At 34.8% G+C, this 13535-nt stretch overlaps 1 protein-coding gene across 1 annotated transcript; it reads left to right on the top strand.

Moving 5' to 3' along the window:
• The first annotated feature begins 11764 nt into the window (after positions 1-11764).
• HOXC12 (homeobox C12) lies at positions 11765-13293 on the top strand. The gene is made up of 2 exons (XM_053457739.1): positions 11765-12334; positions 12999-13293. Exons 1-2 carry the CDS (start codon positions 11770-11772, stop codon positions 13235-13237), a joined length of 804 nt encoding a protein of 267 aa, XP_053313714.1. The 5' UTR covers positions 11765-11769; the 3' UTR covers positions 13238-13293.
• The last annotated feature ends 242 nt before the right edge of the window (positions 13294-13535 follow it).

The raw sequence follows: 13535 nt of genomic DNA, 5'->3' as shown, positions 1-13535 counted from the left end.
GGCCATCTAGACTATGTCCTCTTGTTGTGGTAGTATTTTTTATTTTTTTTTAAACTCTCTTGCTTTATCATGTTTATTCCCTTTACGTATTTAAATGTTTCTATCATATCCTCCCTGTCACGTCTTTCTTCCAGGCTATACATGTTAAGATTCTTTAATATTTCCTGGTAAGTTTTGTCCTTGTGCAGGATCTGACAATATTTGCAGAGGACTATTTTACATCTGTGATGAGATTTTAAAATACAGTTATTTTTACAGAGATGTTTTGGACATAACGTACAGCCGGGGATGCCAAGTCAATGAGAAATTTGTTGTATGTTTATATTGGGAATGTGTAACATGGTTATTGCTTAGGATATGGAATTTGGGTTTAGAACAACTCTCTGTTAACTTAAGGAGTTCAGAAAAATGGGAAGATTTGGTTTATAAGTATGAATGTAAATAATTATTTTTTCTTCTTTTCTAGCATTTCTGTTGCATCCCAATCTGTGTGCTAGCCACCTTCTGAGACCAGGGCCCTGAAGGATTCAAAAGCCATTCTGTTACATCCCAAGCTGTGGGCTAACCACCTTCTGAAGCCAAGCACTAACCCACCCGCCCCTCTGTTCATGTTATTTATACATCCTCTTTTGCATGCTGAAGCCACTGAGCCCTAATTACTACTACAATACAGCTGCTACTCCCTCTTTTCCCCTCATTTTGTTTCAGTTATCCATACTACTGCCTTAGATTGTAAACTCACGAGCGGGCCCTCAAAAGTCCATCTTTCCTGCCAGAAAGTCTGTGTAGAAGTACCATAACGCTAGATGACAGTCTCACAGGCAGGGTTATTAACGCCTGATGTAGTGTATATTTATAATGTGTGTGTTCACTGCCCCATGTAAATTGTACAGCACTACATAATTTGTTGGAGCTTAATTTATAAAAGATGATAACAATATTAATATTATTATTACTAATATTATTATTATCATTTACTATTCTTGATGAAAAGCAAAAATTAATTCCCTGTGATAGATGTCAAATATGAAACACAAAAAAGAAGAACATTCTTTTTTCAGAACAAATGTATGTACATTATTGCATTAAAGTGCTAAAATAAACTTAGAATTATGTTCATACTGGCAAGGGTAGTTTTAAATAAATGCTTTAAATTTCACACATTTGTTGTAAATATAATTTATCGTCTGCTGATCATACAATTTCACATGGTTCAGTGCATCAATACACCACACATTTACATAATTGAGCAAAAAAAACAAATCCAGCAGATAAACTATGATTGTCACATGGCTCTCTGTAAAACAGCTGAAAAACTGAACAAACACTAGAGAGACAGAACGGCACCAGATTTGTCAATAAAATTGATAATCCTATACTATTTTTATCCTTCTCCCATCGCTGCAGTGAGACTTTGATTTATATCCTCCCGGCATCTTATTTTATAGGTACTGAAATACAATTGATTGAGCATTTCTATTGTATTGAATTCACATTTTCTGACATTTTGGTGCATGTACAACCAGCCCTTATAGTGCCAGTTAATTTAATATGTTCTATGTACTGAACCTGTAATCCAGCCTTTTTATACTTGTATTTTCAGATAATATCAATCCCAAAAAGGAAATTTAGATCTTGGAATTTGCACAAATATCAAAAGCTACAGTACATGATGCTATCAAATCTTGGGACTTGTTCAAGCAGAGCATTGGTAGGTGGAAAAGAAGATCCATTTACCATATTCCAAATTCTATAAAAGTCCAAACAGCAGGATATGGTTAAATGTGTACTTGCATGAAATGGCCATACGTTCAGTGGTCTCATACAAAATAATATTGCTGTTCCCTTTGTAATGCTGATTATATTGATATGTTATTGGAAAATGTAAATAAAATGTTAATTACAGGGAACAATACTGATTATATAGATTTCCATCCTGAAACACATAGACTATTGCTATCATAATGCAAAAAAACCTCCATAAAACAAAATAAACAGCTAAAGGGACAGTAATTGACTTTTTTGGGCGTTTGGGAGACAAACACTATTCGCATAACACATTTCTATAGTAAAATGAGAAAAGTTTCTCTCCCTTGGTCATTGCACCAGCAGCTGCTGCCCTCTTCCTGGCAGGGTGAATTACATCAAACAGGCTACATGTATCCAGCTACACTCTATGCTCCTACACATGCATATACAGCATTTTTGCCTATTTTGCCTGAGGGATTGTCCAGGCCTGCTATTACCTAGGCACATAACTCCTTAGTGTAGTTGGGCCAGTTACAAGAAGATATCTACAAAACAATAATGAAAAAGAAGAAAAAAAGCACCATATAGAAAAAAAGTGCTTGAAAAAAAAAAACCTAAAACGAGAACATCCCTACTCACTGTCAAACACAAATAATAAACCTAAATAATCAATATAGGATGAGCAATTCAAAATACAGTTCGAATAAACTGATCCCAACACCAAGAAAAAATTTAATAGAAAAAGATTTCTATGATAACGCTAAGTAAAAAATGTTTTGCACAGGATCAGAGGAAATCTTCAGAATTATTCCAATAGTTGGTTCAATTGGCATTAAAAAGAAAAATACAACATGACATACCATAACATGTGTACCCTCAGTGAATTATATTCTTTGGGAGCTTTTGGTTGCACCATGTTATGTTGTGTTTTTCTTTTTTAGGCAAGTACAAGAAGATATCTGACTGGCCCATTGAGCTACGGCATTTAGCGAAAACTGGCATCTTAGCACAGCATTGGTGTCACATAGTGCAGAGTTCCCAGCTGCTTCAATGACCTGGATATAAAAATGGTCTCCTTAAGCCACACATAACCTCCCATAATCATTTGAACATATATATATATATATATATATATATATATATATATATATATATATATATATATATATATAGGTTTCACAAGTAAAGTATAAGATGGTGTCACCTTAACATAACTATAGCAAAACAAGGAGATTTAACCCCTTAATGACAAAGCCCGTACATGTACGGGCTCAAAATGCATTGTTTTCAATGGGTTTAGGGACCGCCCATTGTCCTTAAGGGGTTAATCTAGCCTCACAGAGAGAAATGTGTCTCCCTTACCCTGGGACTCATAGGATTTCAAGTTTTGGATTAAAGGTAGGCAGAAAATTGACTGGACAGATGTGGCAAAATGGGTGGTTCATAAGCAGGAGTGGGTGAAGCTACAATTAAACTACTAAAAACTAGGCATATGGGTAGTTTGTTGAATTCGAAATTTTATTTTGTACTGAATTTTTGTCCATCAAAGAGCTACTCACCCCAAATTTGGGGTTCTAATAAGAAATTAAATGAAAACGTTTTCTTGGTTCTCTGCTACCTGTACTAATACTCACTCCATCAGGTAGCATACTTTACAAAATATGAAATGGCTGAGAAATCCTATTAATCCTCTTATGATGCCTTTTCTGCTTCTACCTCTGCATATACTTCTGGTGGGTCAAAGGGTAAGGTGACCAGATGTCCCTGTTTCCAAATGACAGCCCCATGATTGAGACATCTGTCTCTGGTATATATTTCCTCTTTGAATTATCCTCTAAAAACCCTTAAGTCTTTAAATGCAATTTAAAATGTATATCTCTCTCTTTTCATTGCACCACAACTGTACACCTCCTGCTCATTTGCCTATAATTTGGCTTGATTAAAATAATCCATAACATAGCAAGCCATAACAAATAAGATTAACACAATCAGCCACAAATTGTACAGGAAAAAATACATCCTATTCTCAAGTGCTCAAACAATACACCAGGCAATGATTAGGATTTATCTTTAAAAAAAGAGAAATATATGAATATTTAAAAGCCAAACTTTACAGGACATGGATTTTTTCCCCATTGGTTATCCATAAGGTAGCTTAGGGGACCGTCAGGTGATCAAGTCAAGCAAAATAGGGACCTGATCTCAAATTATGTCTGCATATCACCACCTACCACTAGTAGTAACATATATAAAACAAATTACACTAAATCTATCATCTGTTCTTTTGGCCTTTTAGCTAAGATCAAGTAAGTGTAGTGTCCATCTTTTTTTTCTTGGCCTTTTGCCTAAAAACTAGAGAGTACCCATAAGATGGGAAATGCTTGGTCATATGGCCTTAAGGCTGAGGATATATTGAAGTTCGAGGTCTGATTTGGACTATCTGGGTACCCATTACACTGATGTCTCAGTGAGGGGTGCTCTGTTGGACCAAAAAGGTCCAGCCCCCTCATCTAGCTTTAGCTATTAAGGAATGGACTGCATACCCATAGAGTTTCCTCTGTGGCCTTATTTTTGGCACTTTGGATCACAGTTACCTAACCTTCACATGACAAATGGAAGCACAACACTCCTGGCTTTGGAAAAAAAAAGAGGAAAAGCCTTCCCTTTTCTCTGCCTTTTAGTTAAGATCAATTTTAGAACCAGTGAGAGCAACTAGGACCTTCCCAGGGTAGGCAACTGTAGAACCTACAGTAATATAGATAGATAGATAGATAGATAGATAGATAGATAGATAGATAGATAGATAGATAGATAGATAGATAGATATTGTTAATCTTATTTGCATGTGCCTACCCAGAATCCCTTGTGGTTGTGGCAGCACCATGAGATTTCTCAGGGAAAAACAAGCCTTCTGGCTTGTCTGGTGTCGGTAGATTAATGTTTAATAATACTTCTACTACCCATATATGTACATACTGTACATTCCATTGATACTATACTAAGGTTTCTTAGACATAATGGTTATGATTATTAAAGCCATATCTTTGCTATATATATTTAATGTATTCTAATTTAGTAATTTAATACTGTGTTTACCTTTGACTTTTTAATCAAAATGTGAATCTTCCAGAATTTGCTTAGCCATAGCACAGAATGTCTGAATTACTTAAGGCAATATTTAAAATGAATAAAAACAAACCAAACACACAGAAAGAAAGATCAAGCACGGGAAACTGGCCTTTTTAATTTTAATTTACTTTTTTAGATATTTTTAGAATAATATCAGGCCCAATTCTTATATAGCAGCGTGATTTTTCTTCCCCTATATAGCAGAAGTATTTTTGATTTCTAAGTATTATTATTGTGACAAATAAATCAACCCTCTTTGTTGCACCATTGGAAATAATGCAAACACTCATTCATGCCTATGTGATTTTAACTGTACCTAACTACACTGATTTGTTATAATCTTGATTTTGTTGCAAGTTACACACGATGTGCTCAGTGACATTTTGTAGATCTAGAACAATGATTCTCAAGTGTACATGGACGTGAGGGTGGTACATTTTACACACACTCTAGAATGCTTCAATGTGGCTGTATCCTGTGCAGAATGCAGGAACCTCCTCAGGCCTAGCAGTTTATAAGAGCACCAACACACTGCAAACATGTCAAGGGCCTGCAATTGACACATCCTGTCATAACATGTGTCTTAATTGTCTTCTATGATAACTCCTTCTGTTCCTCTATACAACCACACCCCATATTACTTCCTGGAGCAAATGGAGAAAAATTAGAGCAAATTACCATGACACATTGATACAAACTCAAGCAGCACTAGTCATTTTCATGGTAAAACATGAGGAGGAGTTTATGCATGATAAACAGCCCTCAGGATTTTGATTAACAAATACAAATGTGCAGTTAAATTGCAATTGATTAATTGAAATATTCATTTTTCGTGAACTAAACAGAAAAAGAGAAAAAATTTAAAGAAAGAAAAATCCTGAGGAAAAATAATATTAGAGCATGTTTTATTTATTCGGTGTTATAATATATTATTTTAATTATCTTTCTAAAGCTGACATGATGTTAAATAAACCCTGCATCCCAGCAAATGAACTTGAGAAATGCTTGGTGCTTGTAGTAAAAAATGTCACTCCGGTTACAGCCTTTTTGTGCAGATTAACTAAGCAGATAGTAAATCTTAAAAATCAATAGAATAAAATATTCCAGAACTAAATTGTGTTATTTAATTTAAAAAAATGTGCCTTTCTGTGCACTTTTTAGTTAAAATCTTATCACCTGATCTATAAATATAGTTAAATTAGTTTGTTTCTTTAATTTGTATTTTTTTTTCACTCTTGTCCACATAATATTTCAAAATAGGACTATGCAACCTAATTTTACTTCTCTTTAAAAAATCATATCTAATATATATTAGGAAATTTAACAGAGATGTGTTTTCTATTGTGTTGGTTGATAAAACAGAAGCAGAATAAGTCTAATAATACTTTGAATAGCACAATGATGCCGTTTTTAGTGCACTAAACCTTACTCTGATTTAGCATTTATAAGACGCAAGTGAGTGAATTTTCAAGTCGGTATTATAATTACACAAGGGAAATAATAAATCATAAACTTATGTATCATTTATCACTACAGAATATTGTACCCAATGAAACAACATGTTACAAGTATCAATAAAACTCAGTGCAGCATGTAACATCTCCATCATGTGAAAGAGCTGTTTATTAATTAAATTAATGTTTGATAGCTCTGCAAACCAATGTCTGACCAGAACTGGGAAAAGATTAATCTAGTCTATCATACATGGAAGCTCCAGAGGCAGGAAACAAAATTGACACTATAGCTGCTACTAAAGAAACTACAGATCGAAGTAAGTACATAGGAAATGTCATGTTACATCAATATGTACAAAAGATTAGGATAGATAGATTTATACATAAAGAGATATGGCAAATTAAAGATGATAGATTTCTTTGTAATTTTATTTGCATGAGATTGAAGTCTTTCATTGCATAATAAGATGACACAATTTGCATTATGTGTTAGAGAACTGTATGTGGGACAAATAGTAGGATTGAAATAAAAACTGTATTACCAACATCCACCGAGCTCCCCTAAATACATTCCACTACATTGATTTAATTTTGTTTCTAATGCCAGAATTGTATTATATATATTATTAAAGGCTCACTTAGTTTGCAAATTTAGTTTGCAAATGCAATGTGATTATAAAAACTAGAAATCCTCTTTGGATATAATTTCCCTTTGAACACATTCTTTGTAGAAGGGTTCTTAGTAAAATAGGTAATCACAGTGTTTTTAATTAAACCCAATTTAACAAATTCCAAGTATCCTCATTTATAAAAGACGACAAAGCATATTTTTTTCTTTGTTTTGACATTATACATATTTAAGATAATTTAACAGTTATTATTACGTTGATAAGAACGTTGAAGTTGTTATTTTCTTGCAGATCCAAGACTGCAAATTAACAAGTATATTGTTTAGGTATGTTCCTAAAGAACACGTACCCCTGTGGACATCAGTACTTGCATGTATATAAATACATAATTTGAGCGCATCACTGCTATATTTTTTTATGGTTAGATTTTTACGATGCCCGATGCTCTTCTCGGTAATAATCCATACTTTGATAAGAAAATAGTATTTTTATTGACGATTCTATGGTCATCAATGAAAAAAAAAATCCTACTTTACACTTGACCGTGACTAAGCCCAATATGACCTTGGGTGTCATATCTTGCTTTAAAAACGAATCAAGGAAAGGCGAATTTAATCTTCCAAAAATCCACAACTGTGCATCCCTGGTAACTGGACATGTCAGCTTTCTGTTTATGGACAAACAAGGTGTCATTTGAAGTCTAGACAGTCAGGCTAATGGCCATCCATAAAGACATGGAAGGAAGTCCCTCAGAGTATGCCTTTTCTTTCCATTGTATTTAGCCGTTTCAAAGCGGACTTAACTGCAGTTTGCGCCTTCCCTATAAGTCATTTTGTCCCTATAATAAGCCTGTGTGTGTCACACATCCATGTAAAACTGCACAGACTCTTAGACACGTTCAGAACTATTGTCTATTAATTGAAGAGTCTCCAGGACTGCTAACGGTGAGTTCAAATTAGAACCATGAGAATCTTCTTATCTACGCGTTATTATATACTGTATTGTTCAACAATGCATCATTACATTATTACGTGATACATTTCGTTTGTCTATACTGTGTTTTTTTCGAGTCAAATTGTATTTCCCCCGTCCTATGTATTAACAAATACGAAAACACAAAAAACAGGGAAACAGCTGTGCATTCCTTGTCCAAGCAGCTGCATTGTTATTTTTATTTGTTGTTACTGTTTTTATTTGTTTTCTTTGAAATTGCGCTCGAATGCAATGTGTTTTTATCTGAGTGAATAATCAGTCTGTTAAATGAACACAATTATGCTGGCGCTATATATATATATATAAATGTAATGTAATGTAATGCATGTGTCTGCATAGGGAATCCTGAGGATGTGATAATTTAATGGTGAGACTCCATCCTCTGCTGGCAGCTGGGAGGAAAATACTCAAAAGGGCTGATTTAGCTGTTATCTGAGAGGAGGCTGGCAAATAAGGATGTTTTGAATATATATTCTGATTGCGTTTACAGTCATTTAATTTTTCCCATTGGGTTGCTTAAACTGTACCACTCAGCATTCCCGTCACATCTGGTTTAATTGCTGAATTGCTGGGGTGGGGGGTTATTTTATATTTTTTTTACATTTTTTCTTTAAACCAAAAACAGAGACATATCCTTTTAAAGATGTTCATTGGCAATATTCCAAAGCAAAATATGCTGAATCTTACATTTTTTTGTTTTGTTTGTATGAAGAGGAACTTGACAAACCTCTGATTAAGAAATATTTGGATAGCTATCTGAACAGAGGATAACAAGGTATGGGAACACACAACTGTGTCTCATTGATCTGTAGGCATACTGGGTTTAACGAGTGTTGTCAGGGAGAAAGAAAACTGATGAGGTGGTGGATTTCAAAGGAAGAGGGGCTTTGTTTGCTTATCTGTCTCATCCCATTGCAGTTTTGCTGAATTTTAAGCAATGAATTGAAATACAAGGGACATTAACATACTGTGCTCTGAAAATTGTGTGTGTGGTAGAATGCATACATTTTGTATGTATTACCTAGTAACTGCCGTTGTGTAAGTAAACAATGTATATAACTACTTACAAATAAATAAGGAAGCTTAACTCCCCAAACAAAAAGTGTATCCTGAATAAACCGGGGACTGTGTAAGCTGGTGGTATTAGTGAGAGTCCTATGTCCATGTTTCCTTTAGGATGAAGAATAACCCGAATTGGAAGCAAATAAAAGAAAAAAAGGGAGAAAATCACAAAAGATGTTAAATAAAATGCAGTCTTGATCAATAAGAGTTTATAGCTCAAAGCTTTTTCCCCTCTAATTCCCTGCCCCCACCCCTACTCTGTCTCAAGGGCTGATGCTGAATTTCAGGACTCATACAAAGGGTCTCTTTAACACACTAGACAATGACCTTGAACTGCGCCTTTAGAATTTCATATCTTTGTTGTCTTTTAAATATGTCTGAATGTCCGAGACTAGTCCCAGTTTAAAGGGAAACAGGAGCATTGTCCTGACCAGTGGGCAGTAGGGCACATATTTGTGTAATGGTTGGAATGCAGGGAGCAAATACATGATATACGATCAGAGAGAATTTTCACTGTTTATACAAGATGTACAATTGTCTTTAAAAGACAAGTTACTTAATTTAATTTTTTTTATTTGAAAAGTTGAAAATAACAAACTTTGAAAGATTTGAAAATGTCGAATTTGATTAAAAAAAGCGGTCTGGGATTAAGATTTAAAAAGGAAACATTTTGACGTTATCATTCATCATTAATACTGCTACCAAATATTATTAATATTATTATAAATAAAGTAATTTAGCCTATGGTGATGTGGAAGGGTTTTAATTTCTTTTGATTTAATAAAGACAGGATGTTCGTAAAAAAAGCATTAATTAAGTTTAACTATAGTATAAACCACACCTTTTATCGTGCACAAATGCCGAATTAAACCTAGAGAGTTTCACAAATTATGCTTATTTTGTGATTTATTTACATACACGTTCAACAGCTGTTTAAGCAATTTTATTCTTCTTAATAGCATAGGATTTTATTTTGTACGAGTCTTACCTTAGATATTATCACAGCTATATTTATATCTCCATCAATCTCTTTATGTACAGATAGATAGATAGATAGATAGATAGATAGATAGATAGATAGATAGATAGATAGATAGATAGATAGACATATAGATACATGTGTGTAGACAGACATTATATATATATATATATATATATACACATTGATATAAGTATACATATATATATAATGTCTCTCTACATCCTACATACATGTATCTAAAGGTGTATATATACACACACATATTAATGTTTCTATACTAATATATATATATATATATATATATATATTTGTGTATGTTCGCATGTGTTTATGTGTATATATATATATATATATGTGTGTGTATGTTCGCATATGTATATGTGTTTATGTGTGTGAGTGTGTGTATATATATATATTTGTCTATGTTCGCATGTGTATATGTGTTTATGTGTATGTATATATATATATGTATATATATATACACACACACATATATATATATATATATATTTATATTTATATATGGGTGTGTGTGTGTGAGAGAGATTCTAAGTCACTTAAATAATAATTGTCCCTTAGTGTTTAATTGTGTTAGCTGCATGGTTGAAGACGATCATTCATTTGTTGACCTGCTTCTATCAGCATTTATTTTATGCTCCCGAAGTTAATCATTTTATATCTTGTCTATGTTACTTTTTTTCAGTGGGTTCTTTTTAAAACATGCATTTTTTTCAGACATGACATTGGCACAGTTCATAATAATGTGAGCTAAAGGCATGCAAATAAATGCATCTGTAAATCCATGCATTGATGAATAAGTAGTCATGGGTGCAATAACCAGAAGCGTTTCCTGGAAAAGACGAGCATCATCCTCCACATTGTGCGTTCCTATAAATCACGCCTAAAGGTGATGAGGACCATTCAGACACCCGAGCCTGCCTTTTGTGCGCATGTATCTTACATTTGTCCGTAAATAGCTTAAAAAATGATATTCCAATTTAATGATTTGTAAGATTAGATTTTTCAGACAAGGATACAGGATGTTCTTTATCCACTGGCGGTTAATGTAACCATTAATAGATTAAAAACAAAGCCGTAAATAAGTGCATAAATATGTGCTTTGTATGCGATACAGGACATGCTTTATGTATATTTTTATATACAATACATTCAATGTTTTTTGAATTGTTATATCTATCGTTTTGAAAAAAAATCATATAGAAGTATCTAAGAGACGTTCTTATCATAATAATAATAATTAGCATTTCTATACCGCCTTTCTCCCTAAGACGCAAAGGGTTATTTATATTTATATATTATTACCTTAGCGTAGAAATACCCACCTCTACATACATACATAGTCTTCGAGTAATATTCGAAAAGGTTTAAAATCTAATAAATATACGAATATAATGAATTAATAGAAAATGTATCGTGTATCAAAATCAAGATATATTTATCAAGATATGTATACATATATATATATATATATATCTATATATATATATATAGATATATATATATATATATATACATATACATATAATATTATAATTTTTGTTATCTAAATGCGAGCCATAAACGTGGAATGTGAACGCACAAACTTCAAGTTTTGTTTTGCGTTCTGATGCCAAGAAGGGGCAGGACATACTCTGGCGACGCAAGCAAGTGTCCATGTGACCCTTCATAGCCAATGGGGTCCATCTCTAGGTTTGACTATGTTTAATGTCAGATGACAATAAACTAGAAGCTCCTGGTCAGGCCCGCGGAAATGGGAGAGCATAATCTTCTTAATCCTGGGTTTGTGGGACCTCTGGTTAACATTCACACCGGAGACACTTTCTACTTCCCTAATTTCAGGACATCTGGAGGGCAGTTACCTGGATTGCCTTCACTGTCTTACCCAAGGAGGGACAATGTGTGCTCTCTGCCCTGGCCATCCACAGAGCCATGCAATGGATACCCCCAGCCCTACCTCAGCAGCCCGGTTTCCATTAACCCTTCTTTCGGCAGAGCTTGTGATCTTGCCCGTATGGAGGAAACAAAATGTTACTATAGGGAGTCCTGCCCTGAAACCCCCAGCCTGAAAAGAGAGGACAGATTGAGGGACAATGTCTTGATGTCTCTGGACAGTGGGGTCCCCGGTGGGATGAGCAGCAGCTTCCACAAATACGACTACACGGCTACTGACACGGTGCCCCACGATCCCCCTTCCTGTCAGTCCTTGGAGTCTGACTCCAGCTCGTCTGTTACCAATGAAGGCACCAAAAATCCCACCAACGAAGGGGGTACAATAGACTCCCCTACGAGCCAAGGGAGCAACCTTCCTGCCACTGGTAAGAGTGCAATTCTACTGATCAACAGTATTCTGGATATGGGGCATTCATTCAGGCCATTCATTGCTGCTTATCTTAAAGGTTAATTTGAATAGAGGTGTTATTGGGATCTCGCATAAGCTTAGTGTATATATATATATATATATATATATGTATGCCCAAGACCGCTAGGGGTAGCACTTAAATGTATTAGGAGCTGCATGCTTTACAAATACGAGAAAAAAGAAAGAGTGGCAAACGCGATTAGGAAGGGACATGTAAATAACCTAATAACACTGGGAATTGTTAATTACACCCTCCAAAACCTTTATAGGGGGTTATTCATGGAGACAGTCCTTTGGGACTGCAATTCCACAGATGTGCCTATTGTCTTGTGTTACATACCTAGCTATGTGTGTTTATTGAAAGATTTGATTTTATAATCTGGATTATGCCTTACTGCAGTTTTAGTGTTCCTGGTCGAGTTTTTCATTTGATGTCTTTTATGTGTTTTGATAACGTTCATTGATAAATAAAAGTTGAGCACAGGCGACATTAGATAGATCGATAGATAGATAGATAGATAGATAAAAAAAAATTATCATTTTAAAGTTATTTTCCAATAAAAAAAACAGTGCTTCTCGAAGAGATTGGACCAATGTAAGTCTCTGTCTCTTGTGTTTAGGGGCTCCTTGGTACCCAATGCACACTAGGTCCCGAAAGAAGAGAAAACCCTATTCCAAGCTCCAGCTGGCTGAACTAGAAGGGGAGTTTATGGTCAATGAATTTATAACCAGGCAACGAAGGAGAGAACTATCCGACCGGCTGAGCCTCAGTGACCAACAAGTCAAGATCTGGTTCCAGAACCGCCGAATGAAGAAGAAGAGACTTCTAATGAGGGAGCAAGCTCTGTCATTCTTTTAACATGTCTGGGGCTCAGTGATAACATTCACCCCAAGCTTCCCGAAAACTCTACCATGTTTGACGGGTTCTTTGTATGTCACCAGCTCTGAATTAAAAGCTGGTATAAAGTGGGAAGCCAAACAAACTGAAAGCTTACATGAAGGTTATGGTTCTCAGTTCTGGAATATTGGGGGCAAATTTCCAAGCCCTAAACATTCCTTCCCAAACAGCTGTGGCTCACACAAGTCCTGGAGGGTGTTTGCATCACCTCCTCCCTTTATTACGTCGCATTTTGCTTTGGTATTATCACTGTTTCCAG

Source organism: Spea bombifrons, chromosome 2 (assembly GCF_027358695.1).
Source record: "Spea bombifrons isolate aSpeBom1 chromosome 2, aSpeBom1.2.pri, whole genome shotgun sequence".
Classification (NCBI taxonomy): Eukaryota; Metazoa; Chordata; class Amphibia; order Anura; family Pelobatidae; genus Spea; species Spea bombifrons.
The sequence above is the reverse complement of the archived record's forward strand: the minus strand, read 5'-3'. Positions and strand labels throughout refer to the sequence as shown.

Excerpts from the sequence above, each read along its gene's own strand:
- HOXC12 (XM_053457739.1), top strand. The coding sequence starts at position 11,770 with ATGGGAGAGCATAATCTTCTTAATCCTGGGTTTGTGGGACCTCTGGTT. Across the intron at positions 12,335-12,998 it reads GAGCAACCTTCCTGCCACTG|GGGCTCCTTGGTACCCAATG; the intron begins GTAAGAGTGCAA and ends TCTTGTGTTTAG.